Below are 18,866 nucleotides of genomic sequence, written 5' to 3' on the forward strand. Positions count from 1 at the left end.
GCCATCATTATTGTGGCGATGTTTCTCTTCCCGTAGAGTACCAGCCTACTTGTGCATGTAATCTTCTTGGAGGAGGTTTCGAATCGCCTCCCCTTAGTTGTCGCTTGCACCCGGAATGGCTGGGTGCGAGCAGACCTTCAGGACGTCCATGAAGACTGTTGTCTTGACGTTTTCAGGCAGAGGATTCACTGCCAGAGATGCCACCAACGTGCGCATCTCTTGCACGTTCTCCTGTAGCTCACGTTTACCTTGCTTACACGCGAGAAAGCGTGAGCGCTGGCGGAACTCGTTGTTCGCCTGTAGGAACGCGGCTCGAAGCTGCTCACACAGCTGAGCCCAGGATGGAAAGCATCCAGGCGATGTCGTCTCCCTGGTGTATGCCCAGTGTTTGGTACGTCCAGCAGGGCTGGACAGGACCAACGCCACCCGACAAGGCTTGCCCGAGACGACACCCGCCTTTATGGTGATCTCCACCTTACGGACCTAGACATGAAGGTTCTCTCCATCCTTTCCCTCAAACGCGGGGACCTCCAGCCTTATTGGCTTAGGACTGGTTGCCTGGGGAGCAGCCATCAAGGCCTCCAAACTCCCACAGACGTGAGCGATGAGACCACGATCGTAGGTCTCAAACGCGGTCACGATTTCTTGTTGCTCGGCGACGCCGCCGCCAGGCTGTGGAGGACATTTTGTCCAACGTTGCGTCCCATTCCGAACACACTCGTAGTGCGAGTCGTTCAAGCGAGGAAACTCACTTCGGTCCATCGTGGCTCAAACGTAGAGCGCACAGTGGGTTCAGATAGTTCAATCTACCCGCGAAGGCGAAGGATTGCTTACGAGTGCTACTAAGTGTTTCATAGTCACACAGCACCTTACACAGAGGGAGTGCTTCAGCGTATTTACTACCGAGTGAACGTTAGCTCACGTGTTCCCGGCCTCAGAGAAAATGGTTTGCTACTTCGAATAGTTGATTGTAAGACTGATGTTTATATTAGTAAGCTACTGTACGCTTGGGTCTAAAAACACTAGAGGATACCTATAGTGGAGCGATGTAGTCAGTCCCTGACTGCACCTGGTACCGTGTACCAGGTGTCCACAAGAGCGATGGGTCACGCTTTATGTATCCTGGAGGTACACTGGGTTGTACCCCGTTACACACTTTGTCGAATTACCAGGGCTCAAAGTTGTTATTATCACCTAACAACTTTATGCTTCAAAATTTGAGCTCGTTAGACAGATACATACATTGTGCTTCGCAGATGGAACGTCCATCCGTTTTATAGCTGGTCGGAGCATAAAACCACGGCTAAAAATGAGATGGGAAGAGGCAGGCATGATTTGTTTTACGATTTACCATTTCAAAACGATAAAAAGGGTTGATTTGCAGGATATCGATGTGGATTTGGTGGTTGATCGATCCCGATTTGGCTGCCGTGGCTCGATTTTACAGCCAGTTTAGCTAGATCGATATGTACTTTTTATAGACCTCGATTTAATAAAACGACCTCTATTTATTAAAAATCATGCATCATGCCAAGTGAGAACGACAAAAGCATTGAAATGCACGATACCTCTTAGAGCATATCCATACTGTAGTAAGCGCGTACTGTGCAAAGCCCGATGTATATTGGTAATTTTGGTAGGAGAGAATGCGTCCTACTAGGAGTCCTAAAGTGTCCTATTGTCCTAAAACCTGGGATAAAAAACTAGCAATTCGGTTCATAAACAAAACCCATATTTAGGACAACACAATGAGTTTTAGGACGAAACAAGCCAGGGTCCGCGTGTCCTAATAGGACACTCGACAACTGGACACTCAGTCTGTCCTATTAGGACAGACTGCAACTCAGACCACTGTCCTATTAGGACAACACCAAGCCCAACATGCACTGTCCTCAAGCCATATCCTTAACTGGCCTAGCTAGAAACAATAAACATCTTAAAGCCCCTCTCTCCAAGAGCAGCCGATTCTTTGTTGTGCGCGAAAAGCACCTCAACAAAACTTCTCTACTACAAAGTGTGTGACAATATTTTTAAAGTGTTTCAAAGGATGATAGTCATTGAAGGTAATAATAGCCGCTAATAACGGTTGAGCGACTTCAACATGCACATAGCAAACGACGGTTAATAATCAGAACGTAACGATATAGGGGGGGCTCAAAAAGCAGCAAAGTACTCGCAAGGGCTACTTGGCTGCAAGTCGATCCGAAGACGCGGTTAGCAAGCGATGGGGGTCTTGGTTAGCGCGGCAGTGTGCTCGGCCTGGTTCATCGAGTTGTCTGACGTCGTCGGGGTGTCGACAACAGGTGCGTTTGTGGCAGGCGAGTCCGGGCTGGGAGCCGACGACGATGGGCAGTTGGACGGCACGTAGACTACCAGGTCGGCCTTCAGGTTGGAACCGAAACCGACCGGCAGTTGGCACTCCTCCAGGTTTATGGCCTTCACGTCAGCGAGCAGGGTGTTGCAGGCAGTCGAGGCGCACATCTTGTCAATGGGCCTGGTCCGGGATCTCAGTGGTCCGTGCCGCACTGTTGAATGTTCGCGCTCGTGAGCAGAGCGGACAAGACACTGCTTCCGCAGGTGGCAGCAGAGGCCAGATAGGCGAGCGCCCTAGCTGCAGAAGGAGTAGCCGCAATGGTCCATGATGCTTGGCTGCAGTAGTGGAGATTCAGAAATGGTTGGTGTGCCCCAGGACAATAAGTAAAGCCAATGTGAGTTTTAAGTACATGTAACTCTTACGTAAATTTACGTAGATAGTCCGGAAAAAGTAAATATTTGAGGTTTAGGACAATCTGGAGGACACAAATTATAATATTCCGTAACGAAGGATTAGTCGCTTTTTAGGACACATCTCCACAATCTCCCTGTAAAATTTAGGACAGATAGGACAGTTAAGGACGTGTCTTAGGACGCATTATCCTACACCGTAATTTTTTCTAGATACCGCGGGTGTACCACACAGTGCTACCACGTTACGCGTATGACTGCGTAACATAGCGTCATAAACAGCATCAATACAAGGATAGAAACACCGAGGTTATTATAATACTACGTAGCATTCGCAATGGCCATTTTGTCTTGTGGTCAAAATACTTTAACAAGTACACATATTTTTAAGATTTGTCTCGATATCCAGCATGAGCAAAATAGGATAACGGCTTATTGAGCTGCTAGAGTTTATTCGAATTATGGTTCAATGTGGGCCATTAAACCTCGGGGGCACGGTATTTCACCCGCTCAACGTCGCAGAGAGGGGTGAAGGCTCGGTGGCCATAAGAACAGCTACCAGAAGCTGCCGCAGAACCATCAGCTTTCAGTTCAACGCTGGGTGCGTGTAGCCACGCACAAACTGATCGCCGTATAGGCGCCAACAGTCATGATCTTCAGCACGATCTACATCGATACCCAATAAATAGACCAATTACAGCAGCAACGACTGTGAAGTCAAGCCCATATCCATGCTGAAAACATCCATAACGCACATGACGACACGCATATTTCAAAATGCATTATCGAACGCTTGACGATTGATCCCTGACATCGACACGGTAGGTGCCAGGCCCTAGGTCAGAGCCGACATCAAAATCTTATAAGTCGGCCCTTGACGATTGATTCCTGACATCGGCACGGTAGGCGTCAGGTCCTAGGTCAGAGCCGACATCAAAATCTTATAAGTCGGCCCATTGAATTTGAAGATGGTCCATTAAAACCAATCATGGCGCCAAAATCCAATTGTCCTATTGACTTATTCGCGACGCAGAGTTTGCTTCAACATTATGTAAGTGAGTTGCGAAGTGAATATATGCAGATCTATTGAGTGTGAGTTTTACCATTCTAGGCCTTCACCACAGGCTCTGTGGCAGCGTCCTCCTCTTTGGTTATGCAATGCCGTGACTACACGGCAGATTATGTAGTGCCGCTGTTGACGCGGCTGATTTTGCAGTCCTGCAGTTGATGCGGCTGATTATGCAGTCCTGCAGTTGACGCAGTTTGATCACCAGTGTCGCTTCACGTGACGATCGCTGCAGGACGCTGTCGAAAAAATACGGAGTACTAGTATAATATACTAGTCTATTTAGAAAAGTGCGATGAAAATTAATATATGTACAGGTAAAGTGTTGAGACTATACGGAGAGTCCCATCATCTCCACTCCCACATGTTGCTGTGTATTCTTTCGGCCGTCACCGTGATCGTAGACTCATCTTCTGACATTAGGCTTTTCACCACGCAAAGTCTCCTTCTTCACAGCCAGCGATGCGCTCAATCCAACTTCTGATTATCGCTCTGGTCCCTTTCCTCGCCAGTAGTAGTGCCACACCAGCACCGCCACACTCTCGTTCCTTGCCAAAAAGGCTGAAGACTATCTTTTCAACAAGTGGCTACGGAATCATGTACCCACATTTGAAGCCTGGAAGAATCTTAACCTGGGCAAAATCACCAAGGCTGACCAGCTGAAGGAGATAGCAAACACTAAGAACTTCATTAGCTACAGTCGCTTCGTGAAGCAGTATGACGACAACGTAGTTTCGACGCTGAAAGCCGGGTATAACCCCCCTGTTGTGGCGGTTGCTAGGGGTGCCTCAGAAGCGGAGATAACGGCGCGAACGATGATCATGGCTAGTGCACGTAGGGACGACGATGTCGCCAAAGTGTTGTTGGGCTTGACTAAACCGGGCTATCCGCGGCGAGTGCTAGACGGCAATGCGCTCACGCAGCATGATGAGTACAAGTACTATCAGCTCTTTAAAGAAGCGAAAACATCGTAAAAAAACAAGAGGCAAATAAAAAACAGTCCACTTCCTTTTTATTTACTCCAGTGAAAAGTACAGTACTTGTACCGAATGGACAGTAGTTTGGTATGTAGAACTACAGTAGTAGTTTAAAACAATGCTGACCAAATGTATTCTTCATTTTACAGCGTGGCAATCTGCGGTCTTTTCATGCTCGTGGTTGGCCCCCGGATGAAATCGACTGCCCAGAGTTAAACGAGTGCGAAGTACGTGAAGCGAGCCTCTCAAACCTAGAATGACGTTAAGTTTTTATCACTCCATTGGCGAACAGCCGCCCAGAAAGGAATGCATCGTTGAGAGTCCTTGGGATGACTCACCAGTATTTGACTATAACGGTGTCGTGTACAGAAGTGTTCAGCATCGCGTCCTGCGAGCTCAACATCTTGGAGAATTCCGACAGTACAATAAACCGACGTAAAATTCAAAGCTATTGTATCGACTTTTAACAAGGCGTTTTTTATAATTCAAGAGAGCTTAAGATTTTTTCATTTTTGGACCACTCATTTGAGAAATAAGCTACAGTTTTACTGGGATGACAGTTAGTCTGAAAGGCGTTCAGCCCAACCAGGTTAATTAGGCGGTCAGTGATACTAAATCAAGTAAATGGAAGCTGGTAATACCAAATACGGACATGAACCGGAACATTTTGGAGACTCGCTCTATCCATTGCGTTTCCAAACGCCGCAGCAGCGTGCTTGCCCCAGATTGACCGGGCTGACTGGGCGACCACCAAGGAGGCCAGTTTATGATGGACGCATTTCTCGGCGAGTGACCACTTCTTTTGTAGCGATGGATGGGATTGTCCGTGCGCTCGGCTGGCTGTGAGCAGATCGATTTTGGATGGAGAGTGTGGCTTGCGTTTTAAGATGTCAGCCAGGGTAATGACGCCAGTGAAAGCGGTGGAGTGTATGACCGAGAAGCCCTTGACCGTCGCGCTGACGATCGAGTTAGACGGAGTACGCTCCAGCGTGAAAGGCTTGCTCGCCATCGGGAGCTTGATCGGCTGCAGCGGCCACGCGTCCATTCTTCCAGTAATGTCCGCGTCAGACGAAATGCAAGACAGCGAAGAGCTCGACAGAACGAGAAAGCGCGACTCGATTCGGTGAATCATCACCCGGTCGCCGAGCCGTTTAATTCTTGTGTTGAGAGGAATGCGCGACGCCGGCATCAGCGCGCCAGTAAAACGAAGACAGAAAGTAATGTGCGTCTGCATACCGAAAGGACAAGTCGTCGCGCGTATTGTATCCACGTTCGCTCGAGCAAAATAAAGGAATTCGTGACGAGTTGAGCTCTCGAATGCTTTCAGCTAAAAATGTGACTGAGGATGAGATCTGATGGATGTCACCAAATTAGCATTTCTTGCAAGATCCGCGGTTGGCTCTTGCATACTATTACTGCTGCAGTACCAACCCGGGATCATTCGCTTACGGCGACGAGGTGCTTCGCGGCGAGAGAGGGTTCGCGACGCGCGAGCTTGTCGCCAAGCTACTCGATGACTACCCAATAGAAGTGGATATTGCGGCTTGCCAAAGTTCCGAGATCGAAAGAGCTTCTGAATCGACGGTTATTTAGGCATGTGCATCTTGTGGGCGCAATTAGCTTGCAAGTGAGTCGGATAAGGTATTTTGTTTTCGTCGTTGGCGGATTTGCGGCCCGACTGGCTCCTTACCAAGATAGTGCTTTTGTTCCTCGCGTCACATTGATTGGTCCGACGGAAACGTAGAGAATACAAAGGAATAAGTTTTCAAAACTATTCTTCATTTTCGCGGATGATGTGTATGCGTGGCTCGGCAAATTAGCGTTTTAGAACTGAAGGCATTGAGGTGGAAGATAGTCCGCGGTGCCGCGCATTTCTTCGAAAGATTGAGTTGGCCGCCAAAAAGGATATTCGAGTCGTCGATTCGGTGGAGGTCAATGGGCTCGATGAAGAGGCTGCGTCTGAATTCGGAGGAAAAGACGAAGAAATGTCTCCGCGCGGGACTACCAGTTACAAATTGTAACTCGAGAAAAATCGCTTTGTTCAACTTGTGAAAGAGCAACTGAGCTTCTAACAGCAACTGCATTGTAAGTTGCTCTATCACAAGTAGAACAAAGCGATTTTTCTCCAGTGCATGGGATAATTGATGCGATGGTTGAGGTCGTTGGCGGCGGTGTGTGAGATGAACATCAAGTGGCGAGGGTGTTTCCAATTAAGCAGACACGACGCCCGTCTGTTGAATGGGTGGACAACGCGAAGATTTTCTCAAGTGTGTTTCCAAATTTGTTTCTTACCGGGTCTGGGACGCTGCCAGCAGGCCCGCTTTCTCAAAATGTCATTTTCTACATTGCTGGACTATCGCTTTGAAACGTCAGTGACGTTCACTGCCATGCTGTTTATTCAGATGCAGCGGCATGCAGCAGTGTAAAAAGTGGCTCGCGTTGGAGTCACGCGTGTAAGACGATGGAGAAGCTTGGGAGGTTAAGCTATCCCAGCCATCGCAAAGCCCCAGTAGATGAATCTAGCTACCCAGCCTACGCGTAGCCCTACTTCAACTGTCAGAAATATATTTGCTACCGGACATTAGAAGCAGCCATTAAACAACTATCCTTTCTAAAATGCATGTTCATTTTCTTACTCCTGGCACTTGTTTTTCGCATAGTATGGTCCTTTGCAATACAGCTGATTGGGTGACAAGCAATTCATATCTGAAAGGCACATGTGGCCTCCTCTGTATCTTCTCTAATCTGACCATGTTCACGTACACCGTTTACAATTTGAGCTATTGTTTGGACTTGCAAAGTAGATTTTTTTCTGTTTTTGTTACATACAGTGTACAGCCTTCGTGATTTCCACTCATAACTTTCCTGGCTGTTTCCAATTAGGCACACAAAGCCAACTTCTAGAAGTCTTCTACACAACCAGCAATGTGTTCCGTACAAGATCTAACCATCCTACGCTTCGTCCTCCTTACTAGTGCAATGCTCTTTCGGGAGGCCGTGGATTTTATCTCTCTCGCCTCTCGTTCAAAAAAAATCGCTGCGGGTGGCCAGCATCAAAGACAGGCACGAAAACGCAGAGGAGAGGGAATTTTTGCAGTATCCCAAGGTATACTGGTGGCTAGATCGTGAGAAATCCGACGACTACGTCTAGAAGGCTCTCAAGTTGGATGGACTCAACGAAGCGACTCAACAAGCCCATCCCAACCACAAATATTATGCTCTCTTTTTACGAGTAGACGGAAGAATATATGCTCAACAACTGGCTTCGGAGAGAAATGGTCGCATTTGTAGCCTGGAAGGAGCTCGGCTAGATAAAATCACCAATACGGAACAGCTCAAAACAGGAAAAAGCACTGAGAGCTTCCGCGTCTACAGTCGGTATGTGAAAGAGCTGGATGAACATTTCGCTACGAAGCTAATGGCTGGCTACAGTCCATCCCCTGAGACGGGCCTGGGAGAGAAGACATACCCAGAGAATACGGCGAGAGCACTGATAATGACCGAGGAAGGGTGGGACAACGATGCTGCCAAAGTGTTGTTTGCTATGACTGTACCTGGCTTCCTGATGCAAGCTCTATCTGCTGTTGCGCTTGAGAGGCAGCCAGGCTACGCGTACTACCAAATCTTCATGAAAGAGAATGAAATATTTGCTAATACCAGTCGTACTGTGTCTGAAGAAGCGCCGAGGTTTTGCTACTACTGGTACTAGGAATGCAGAGTCTACGATTGAGTTTCATTCAAAGATAACATTTGTCTCGAAAATAATAGCAGCAAAGAGTACACCAAAGTTCAACCTGTACCTTATGTTTGGCACAGCCATGTTGTTTATGGCGAGAGCTGCGAGCGACACCGCGGTGCCCACGTTCATCGAGCCCAAACGTTCAAGTTTGTCGAGGAACATTGGTACTTCCTTCGCTGTACCAAATGCTAGTCCACCATAGACCAGCCCACGACGGCCACTCTGCCGTAGAGTGCAGTCGGGTGTCACTATGCCAAGCGACATTCCGGCGGCGCATTAACGGCTCAGAACTCATCAAACGTCTAAGGGATACCTCACCCCCGAATATTGAGTATGCTACCAGCGGCCCATCACTGCCCTTAACCAGTTTGAGAGGACCACGGCTCGCTGGGCTTAGTCCCGGGGTACAACCTGCACATCCATCACGAAGGCTTAGCGTTTTTCAGTAGACAGCCTACTAGCGAACAAAGAGCTCCGCCAGCGCTCACGCTTTCTGGCTTGTAAGCAAGAAAGACGTGAGCTGCAGGAGTACGTGCAAGCGATGCGCACGTTGGTGGCATCCTTGACAGGGAATCCTGCAGCTCACATCTATCTTGCTTACACGCGAGAAAGCGTGAGCGCAGGCGGAGCTCGTGGTTCGCCGGTAGGAACACAGCTCCAAGCTGTTCACTCTGCTAATCTGAGGATGCAAATAATCCAGAAGATGTCGTCTCCCTGGTGTATACCCAGTGTTTGGCACATCCACCAGGGTTAAACAGTGCAAAAGCCACCCGAAGTGGCTCGTCCGAGACGAGACCCGCCTTCATGGCGATCGCCACCTCACGTACCTAGACGTGAAGGTTCTCTCCTTCTTTCCCCTCAAACGCGGGGACATCCAGCCTTATCGGCATAGGCCTGGTTATCTGGGGAGCGGCTAGCAAGGCCTCCAAACCCCCGCGGATGTGAGCGATGAGACCACGCTCGTAGGTCTCGAACGCAACCACGCGTTCGTGTTTCTCCGCAGGCGACACCGCCGCCAAACTGCGGAGGATATCTTGTCCTACGATGCCTCCCATCTTCCGAACAGACTCGTACTGTGAGTCGTTCAAGCGCAGAAACTCACTTCGGCCCATCGTGGCGCAAACGTAGAGCGCACAGAGGATTCAGGTAGTTCAATTTACCTGCGAAGGCGTAGGATTGCTTACGAGTGCTAACAAGTGTGACGGGATCACACAGCACCTTGCACAGAGGAAGTTCTTAAGGTTATTTACTACCCGAGTGAACGTTAGTTCACGTGTTCCCGACCTCAAAGGGAACGGTTTGCTACTTAGAAGAGTAGATGTAAGACTGATGTATTTATAAGAAAACTAAGCTTTGGCTCTAAACAAACTCGAGGATACCTATAGTGGAGCTATGTAGTCATGTCCTGACTGCACCTGGTACCGTGTACCAGGTGTACACTAGAGTGACGGGCCGCTCTTATGTATCCTGGGGTACACTGGATTGTACCCCGTTACGCAATTATATCACCTAGCACCTGAATGCTTCAAAATCTGAGCTCGTTAAACAGATACATTTATTGTGACCTGCAGATGGAATGTCCATCCGTTTAATAGCCTATTTCGAGCACGGTCAGAGCATAAAACCACGTTTAAAATGAGATGAGAAGAGGCAGGCACCGATTTGTTTTATCTGTGATTCAAAACGACAAAAAGGGTCGATTTACAGGATATCGATGTGGATTTGGTGGTTGATCGATCCCGAGCGGTCGCTTTGGCTGCCGTGGCTCGATTTATCAGCCAGTTTAGCAAAATCGATTTGTACGTTTATAGACCTCGATTTAATAAACGATCTCTTTTTATTAAAATTGAGCAACATGCTAAGTGAAAACATTGAAATGCACGATACCCCTTAGAGCATATCCATAGTAAGCGCGCTAATTTTTTTTTATATGATGCCTTGCAGAGCCCGATTATAGTAGTAAATATTTCTAGATACTGTGATGTCACTCGCACTGCGACGTACCTTCAAATCTTGCGCAGTGAAAATGGCTCTTCAAATATGGCCCAATTTGAAGAGTCGTCGCCACTTTGGAGGGGGGATTTAAATACCGGTAGAGAAGAAGATAGAGTGGTGAGGTTGGGAAAAAAGTTATCACATCCTCTCTAAAATACAGATAAAGTGGCCTTTGGCGCAGTGCGGTGGAAATTCTATTAGGTATTTTAGCCGCAATAATAGTAAAGTAATGGTAAAATATAGTTAAACGCATTTTGTGTGGCTTTCAACCCACGTACTGGGAGTCTTTGTTAGCCCTCCGGGTACTTTTTACCCCGTGTGTACCACACAGTGTATCCACGTTTCGCCTATGACTGCGTAACATAGCGTCATCCGCACGCGCAAACAGCAGTAACACGAGGATAGAAACACATACGCGATGATGTTATGATAATATCCGCAATGGCCATTTTGTCTTGTGGTCAAAATACTTTAACAAGTATTTCCAAGATTTGTCTCGAAATCCAGCATGAGCAAAATATGCCCACGGCTTATTGAGCTGACAGAGTTCATTCGAATTAAAGTTCAATGTGGGCCATTAAACGTCGGGGGCACGGTATTTCACCCGCTCAACGTCACAGAAGGGGGTGAAGGCTCGGTGACCATAAGACCATCTACCAGATGCTGCCGCAGGACCATCAGCTTTCAGTTCAACGCTAAATGATCGCCGTATAGGCGCCAACAAAATCTAGATGGTCATGATCTCCAGCACGATCTACATCAATACTCAATAAATAGACCACTAATAGCAGCTGCAATTGGAAAGTCAAGCCCATATCCATGCTGAAAACATCCATAACGCACATGACGACACGCTGATTTCAAAACGCATTATGGAACGCTTCACGATTGATCCCTGACATCGACACGGTAGGTGCCAGGCCCTAGGTCAGAGCCGACATCAAAATCTTATAAGTCGGCCCTTGACGATTGATCCCTGACATCGGCACGGTAGGCGTCAGGTCCTAGGTCAGAGCCGACATCAAAATCTTATAAGTTGGCCCATTGAATTTAAAGATGGCCCATTAAAACCAATCCTGGCGTCAAAATCCAATTTTCCTATTGACGTATTCGCGACATAGAGTTTGCTTCAACATTATGTCAGTGAGTTGGGAAGTGAATACATGCAGATCTATTGAATGTGAGTTCTACCATTCTAGGCCCTCGCCGCAGGCTCTGTGGCAGCGTCCTCCTCTTTGGTTATGCAACGCCGCTGCTACGCGACAGATTGTGTAGTGCCGCTGTTGTCGTGACGGATTATGCAGTCCTGCAGTTGACGCAGCTTGATCTTCCAGTGTCGCTCCTCGTGACGGTCGCTGCAGGCCGCTGTCGTCTGGTACAATATTCCACAAAAATACGATTATGGCCTGTATTAAAAAAGAAAATCCTAAGTACTACATCTTTGCCAGTCCAAACTGGCGGTAGTGTAAACCAAAGTGGAATGAAGTAACTAAAGTAATATTCAATTATTGAAATTTAAATTCAGAAATTAGTATGTAGAGCAACGGGGATTTAGTGTAACTCTTCCTGGTGGTTTCGAGCCACTGCCACAACCCGACTTTTAGCTCCACGCGCAAGCCATGGGAGTCTAAGCACGGTCTTGCCGCCGGGTCCTGGACGCTCACAAGAAAGTAGGAACTGGAAGCTCGTTGCAGACCACAATGGCATCCCTCCCACCTCGGCCCGCGACATCATCGACCGCCAGTCTGCCGAGACCAAGACGAGGGGCGGCGCGCGTGTGTCGTGCACAAAGTGTATCCAGAAGATGGAGAATGCGCTAGTGGACTACCTAGAGGAGAATTGTTTGTATACGCTGATGCGAATGTAGGATATGTTATAGTTTGACTTCGGCACTCGCATAAGCACCTCAGTTATCAGCAAGAAACTGTGCGATAGGCTGTATACAGTCAAGCAGGTATACTGGGCTCGTATTGATATGAGCTTACAAATATTAGTACTAAGTAAATGGTTTTCGGACAGGTTCGTATCGAGCCACAAACGTGCAATAACGACACCAACATCGAAAAGCGACGTGTATATGGTGAGGCCCTCGCAGAACATGAAAGAAAGTGTCGTTCATCGTTTACTATGACGAGACCAATTACAATCGCCATTGTAAACGGTCTCAATAGCGAGCTCGTATTGGACAGCGTGCGGTTGTAACGCTTGCGCCTTCTTAAGGCGCGAATTTACAATTGCAATGTGCAGTTTCCACAGCGGTGGGGGCGGTTCACTGATCTAGACGACGTGGAAGCATTAAAAAGGAGGTGAATGCGGCTTTAGTGGACTCTACGATGCTGTGAAGACAACCAATATATACAGGGACCATTTCGTCAGTAAGAAGATTGCTATCGTCTTAGATAACGCACCTGAACAAAACCAAACAGAAGACTTGGTCTAAGGCAGAGATTACCTGGAGCTACTGCGGCCCGGCCCTTATTCGCCTATGTGTAATCCGATCGAAGGTACGTAAAATTTAAATGAGCTCGCTATATCCACTAATACGTTTTTGTTTTAACGTAGGCTGCTTCAACTCCCTGAAGACCCGCGTCAAGGCTTACTTGGCTCCGAATTCTGACCAAATGTTCAATTTGCCGCACGGCGAGATGACGGAGCGTCGAATGTGCTTGCTCGAAAGAGCAGCAGACCACTGCATACCCTGCATCGATCTGCGCTTAGTCAGCAAGATGACTCGCCACTGCGCACTCTTCGTCGCAGCTGCTATTCGCAGCGAGTCCGTGAGCTACAGGACGTAATCGGATTTTGCATTACACTAAATCCACATTGGTCTGTAGTAAATTTCAGAATTAATTTTTATTTAAAAGTAAAAAATCTAGTACGGTATAGTAGTATTAATTTTTCTATAAAAATAAAAAAATCCAGTACGGGACATTCCACTTTGGTTTACACTACCGCCAGTTTGGACTGGCAAAGGTGTAGTATATTATACTAGTACTTTGTAGTTTTTGTCTGGCCATTTTGCTTTCAACTTTATTAGTCTTCAGTTTTGCAAATTCTAGGCCCTTCATGCACTCAACACACCGAAATAGCAGTCCCCAACAGATCACTCCCAGCCAGCCTTGTTCTTTTGCTTTTTTGTCCGACACCATATCAATTCTTTGCCTATTTGAATAGCAGATTATAAATATTATAATCATATTTTTCGGTCCATGGAGCATTAGCGGAGTATAATTTGGGTTGGCTAAATGCCGATGGCTGGAGCTAAAGCTTGTAGTAACGAACGGTATGTGGCCCATGCTTTGTCGCTAAGACATATTTGACACTAACGTGTGGGCCACATTTTTGATTTGCTCGGCCACACGGTGTGGCCGAGCAAATCAAAAAGTGGGGCAGGACAAAAAATGAAAGGACTCGAGGACGTGCAACTACAGCTGGGCTTTGAATTTTACGTCGGTTTATTGTACTTTCGGAATTCTGGACGATGTTGAGCTCGCAGGACGCGATGCTAAGCACTGCTATACATGACACCGTTAGAGTCACATACTGGTAAGTCATCCCAAGGACTCTCAGCGATGCATTTCTTTCTGGGAGGCAGTTCGCCAATGGGCAGTCGATTTTGTATCCGGGGGCCAACCACGAGCATGAAAAAACCGCAGATTGCATTAGTGCCACGCTGTAAAATGAAGAATACATTTGGTCAGCATTGTTTTATACTACTACTGTAGTTCTACATACCAAACTACGGAGGACTCTGTCCAAACAGGACCATTCGGTACAAGTACTGTACTTTTCACTAAAATAAATAAAAAGGAAACAACCAGATGTGGACTTTTATTTGCCTCTTGTTTTATTACGATGTTTTCGCTTCTTTAAAAAGCTGATAGTACTTGTACTCATCATGCTGCGTGAGCGCATTGCCGTCTAGCACTCGCCGCGGATAGCCCGGTTTAGTCAAGCCCAACAACACTTTGGCGACATCGTCGTCCCTACGTGCACTAGCCATGATCATCGTTCGCGCTGTTATCTCAGCTTCTGAGGCACCCCTAGCAACCGCCACAACAGGGGGGTTATACCCGGCGTTCAGCGTCGAAACTACGTTGTCGTCATACTGCTTCACGAAGCGACTGTAGCTAATGAAGTTCTTAGTGTTTGCTATCTCCTTCAGCTGGTCAGCCTTGGTGATTTTGCCCAGGTTGAGACTCTTCCAGGCTTCAAATGTGGGTACATGATTCCGTAGCCACTTGTTGAAAAGATAGTCTTCAGCCTTTTTGGCAAAATAGGCATAATATTTGTAGTTCTTGTGGGCCTTCATAGCTGTATCGTCAAGTCCGTTTAGTTTGAGCGCCTTCCGGACAAAGTCGTCAGACTTTTCGGTCTCTAACCACCACCTCACTTTGACATGTTTCCAGACGCTTCTCTCCCCCGAGTCTTCGTTGTTGTCTTCACTGTCAAGAGTTGTGTCAGTGCGCAGTGACCGTCTCTGGACTGGAAGGAACGAGAGGGATACTTGTGGCGGTGCTGGTGTTGCACTACAACAGGCGAGGAACGCAACCAGCGCGATGATCAGAAGTTGGATTGAGCGCATCGCTGGCTGTGAAGAAGGAGACTTCGCGAGGTGAAAAGCCTAATGGCAGAAGATGAGGCTACGATCACGGTGACGAGCCGGAAGAATACACAGCAACATGTGGGAGTGAAGATGATGGGACTCTCCGTATAGTTTCTACACTTTACCAGTTACATGTATTAATTTTCATCGCACTTTTCTAAATAGTACTACTGTACATTGTGTAGTACACACTGTGTACACGTATATGTACTAAACCAAAAACAGTGTGCAAGTTGCTCGACTCGAATTGAAGACAGCCGCTCGATTCTAATGGCAGTCCCAAATTTTCGCGCGATGATTGTGATCAGCTGGCTATATTCCATGGATGCACTAACGCTCCGGCACCGCTTCATACGCTTGGAATCATAACAAGCACGGGGCATTCTACATGATCTGTATTATTATACGATTCTAAGTTCTCTTCATTACTTATCAATAAGTTCTTAGCATCTGCGCCAGACGTGTGGGCCTCTGCAGGTTTCCAAGTCACAAAAATAAGTGGACATTCATAAGGTCACGAGAATACATTTGTTTGTTTTTACAACGTATGCGTGTTTTTGAACTAAATGGCCCACCTCTCCACCAATACAAATAAAGCATTTGTATGGCGGACTTTGGATAATTGGTGTTCAGTCGCTCGCGATCGTGAAAGGATTAAACTTGGCGAAGTTGTCTCCATTTTCAACCATGTGCGCAAGGATTTGGAGCGACGGTAAATGACATCATTTTCTTAAAAAATTGAATAAGTAAGTAAACATGCCAAAATCCATAAACGCGGCCTGTCCAGATACAAATCCACCACGGATAGTACTTCAGGTATTAAAAGAACGTCCTGTCGGGAGAAATTAACGAGGGCCCTCATCGGGAGGGCCCTCGCACAAAACGTACACGATTGGGATAGGCAAAGGAGATAGTCAGTAAGTACCAGTATAATACCGGTTATAAAAACCGTTCCCGTTTCAAAAACCGTTCCCGTTACAAATCGCGTTCCCGTTACAAATCGTGTTCCCGTTACAAATCGCGTTCCCGTTACATCTACCACTCTCAGATCTCCAAAGCCTCAAATGGAGAAACTACCAACAGGGCCATTGCTTCCGCATGCCTATCTGCCTGTGGGCCTTGTGCTTCCTGATACGGTAGTTCCGTCGCTCCTAGCGGAAGCCAAAGCGCGTCCGTACAATGGTGTCTTTAATCGCGTGGGTGGTAAAGACGACAACTTCCGACAGCAATCGCGCGTGAGCTCTCGCACCCTGTCAGCGCCTCTACAGGAGTTGAGCAAGGCTCTAAAGGTGGTTGTCGCCATGCTGCACCCTGGGTGGGAGCCTGGTGTTTTCTCTTTCATGCGGTCGGTGCCTGGGGGCTCAGAATAGGAGCCCCACCAAGACTACCAAGAGAGTGACTTGGTGAGAGCCCGTAACCTTCGTTCGGATGGTGTTCCAGCCAGCATGGGTTTCGCTTTGGAGCCCGGCACGAAGCTCCGCATCTATGCTGGTTGCTTTACTGCAAGAGACATCTCCAAAGCGCGCGTCGTGGACATTCCGGTTGGATTCGCTGTTCTCGTCAGAGGTGACCTCATACACAACGGAATGCCGTACACCACAAGTAACTACCGCATTCACTGCTACCTTACCTACGCAGGGTTGAAATGGACACCAGATATCGTTCAAGACGCACTTCCTGAACACGGTGAGTGTAAATTTTGCGGCAAAAAGGTGGAGAAGGGTCAAGCAATTTGGAAACACCGCTTCTACTGCAAAAAGAACCCCAAGGGGGCTGCGAACAAACAGAAGCGCAAACGTGAGTACGAGGAAGGTGAGTACAAATGTGTGGTGTGCGCTGATGTGTTCAAGCACCAGAGCTCGCTACGAGTCCACAAGATGAGGGAACACTCCGCTTAGAATTGACACGTACGAGTAGCTTAAATGAATGGAAGATAATAAGCTACCTGACTGGACAAAATTATGTTTACTCGTTTTTAATTGGTCGAGTTCTTCAACTTTGGTACTGCGTTCCCGTTACAATTAGCGTTCCCGTTACAATTCTTCTTTTTAATGTAAAAAATACCTGTTTTTTCTGCGGTTTGTTGTTTGGTGTCATCCACAACGTATTGACGGAATAACGAATGTGTTTAAACGACGTCTATTCCTCTCTTTCTCTCTGATCTAAGTAAGGTTCTCTTCCTGCATACCCCCACGGCCTCGCTGGTAAAAAGGGTGATTCGAAAGGCTGTACTTGATCACCAGCTTGGGTTCCAAAAACTTATGTATTCTGGGGGGCATACAGAGCGGACCTTGGAGGTGTAGCCGGGTGATTTTTGTCGATTCGTTCACTATATGTCGGGTCGCGCCCCGTCCCTCTACTACCTTGGTTTGCAAGCCGCGTTCTGCGCGTGCTTTTCTTGGACCTACATTGTTGCAGTGTAGCAGGGTCTTGAATTCTTGCAGAGATAGTCCTATTGTCGCGGTAAATCCACCAGTGCTTGTCGAAATGATCCGGGGTGATGTACTTCCTTCAATTCGACTCTATGACTGCAACAAGGTCGTGGAGACACGGCCGACCAAGGACAGCACGAAACTCCCCGGAACAAGGCCTACGCTCAATTCCACTAGAGACAATTTTCTCCGCATCCATCCACAACATCTCTGTGTCTCTCAAAGCGTTTCTCGTGATAATCCTGACAACTCGATAATATCTGCTTTTTTTGCAGCAACTGAGGCGCAATCGCTGCATGTTGAGCCATGAGCAAACTTGTTTCGGAAGCAGCAATTGTCCACCAGCTACACAGCTTCTTGAAAACTGTGTACAAGTCGCCTTGGCTTGATTTCAATTTGGCTTTGATCTTGGCATGCGTTCCCTCGACTGTAGATGTGTCTCGGACACCGAAGTATTTGTACTTGCTTGTGCAGTATCTCACAATTCGCGACTTGTACTTTCACCAATGCGGATCCAGGTAGTCTGACACCACCTTGCTCTTCGAGGCAAGAACCTTGCGCTTTTCTTCAAACTCTGCTTCTCAGATTGCCTCCACTGCTTCGTAAAACGTAGCCATGAAGGAATTGGTTTCCCAAGAATTCTCCTTTTTTGGTTGTCCCGGGGCTGGGCTCTCGACGTCTACTTGGCCTAAGTGCTTTCTGGTCATGCTTTCCACGTTCTTGTTCATGTGCCAGCGGCATATCGTCGAAGGCACGCCCGGAAAAACACGGTCCAGTGAATTCAGACAGGCAAGATCCCGATCAGTGAGAATGACGCTAGGAGGGTCTATATCGTTCTCAATCATGAAGAGACGTAGCATGTTGAAAGCCCAAACGAAGTCTTCTTTCTTCTCACCAGGAAGCCAACATTGAGCAACGGGAAGAACCGTATTAGCTCCGGTAACAGCAATGATATTAAGCAGCGGAATGCGATGCCTGTTCGTCTTGTAGGTGCAGTCGGCAACTAACACATCATGGTGAAGCTTGAAGAGCTCAGTGGTGTCGGGATGAGCCCCAAAAAGGTGGGTTACCTCGTTCGTTTCTTGATTGACGCGCCACTTGTGATAGAATTTGAGCTTACACAGATTGGGGTGGGGGTAAGATGACAACACGTTGAGGGCCGGTATTACGCATTGGTGAACTCTTTGTCTTTGACAACCTTTTGTGGTTCGTCTGCAGTTCGTCTACATCCATTCCAACCGGTATTATACTGGTACTTACTGACTATCTCCTCTGCCTATCCCAATCGTGTACTTTTTGTGCGAGGGCCCTCCCGACTGTCTGAAGT

At 47.5% G+C, this 18,866-nt stretch overlaps 2 protein-coding genes across 2 annotated transcripts; one reads left to right on the forward strand and one right to left on the reverse strand.

Moving 5' to 3' along the window:
- Window positions 1–5,654: 5,654 nt before the first annotated feature.
- Window positions 5,655–6,788, forward strand: PITG_07557 (uncharacterized protein; the record flags this gene model as incomplete). The annotated part of the gene is made up of 3 exons (XM_002904497.1): window positions 5,655–5,890; window positions 6,361–6,408; window positions 6,596–6,788. 3 exons carry the CDS (start codon window positions 5,655–5,657, stop codon window positions 6,786–6,788), a joined length of 477 nt encoding a protein of 158 aa, XP_002904543.1.
- Window positions 6,789–14,351: 7,563 nt separating this feature from the next.
- PITG_07558 (secreted RxLR effector peptide protein, putative) lies at window positions 14,352–15,086 on the reverse strand (the record flags this gene model as incomplete). The annotated part of the gene is made up of 1 exon (XM_002904498.1): window positions 14,352–15,086. The coding sequence occupies one exon, from the start codon at window positions 15,084–15,086 to the stop codon at window positions 14,352–14,354; it is 735 nt and encodes a 244-aa protein (XP_002904544.1).
- Window positions 15,087–18,866: the final 3,780 nt, after the last annotated feature.

Source organism: Phytophthora infestans, genomic scaffold (genome assembly GCF_000142945.1).
Source record: "Phytophthora infestans T30-4 supercont1.11 genomic scaffold, whole genome shotgun sequence".
In the NCBI taxonomy this organism is placed as follows: Eukaryota; Oomycota; class Peronosporomycetes; order Peronosporales; family Peronosporaceae; genus Phytophthora; species Phytophthora infestans.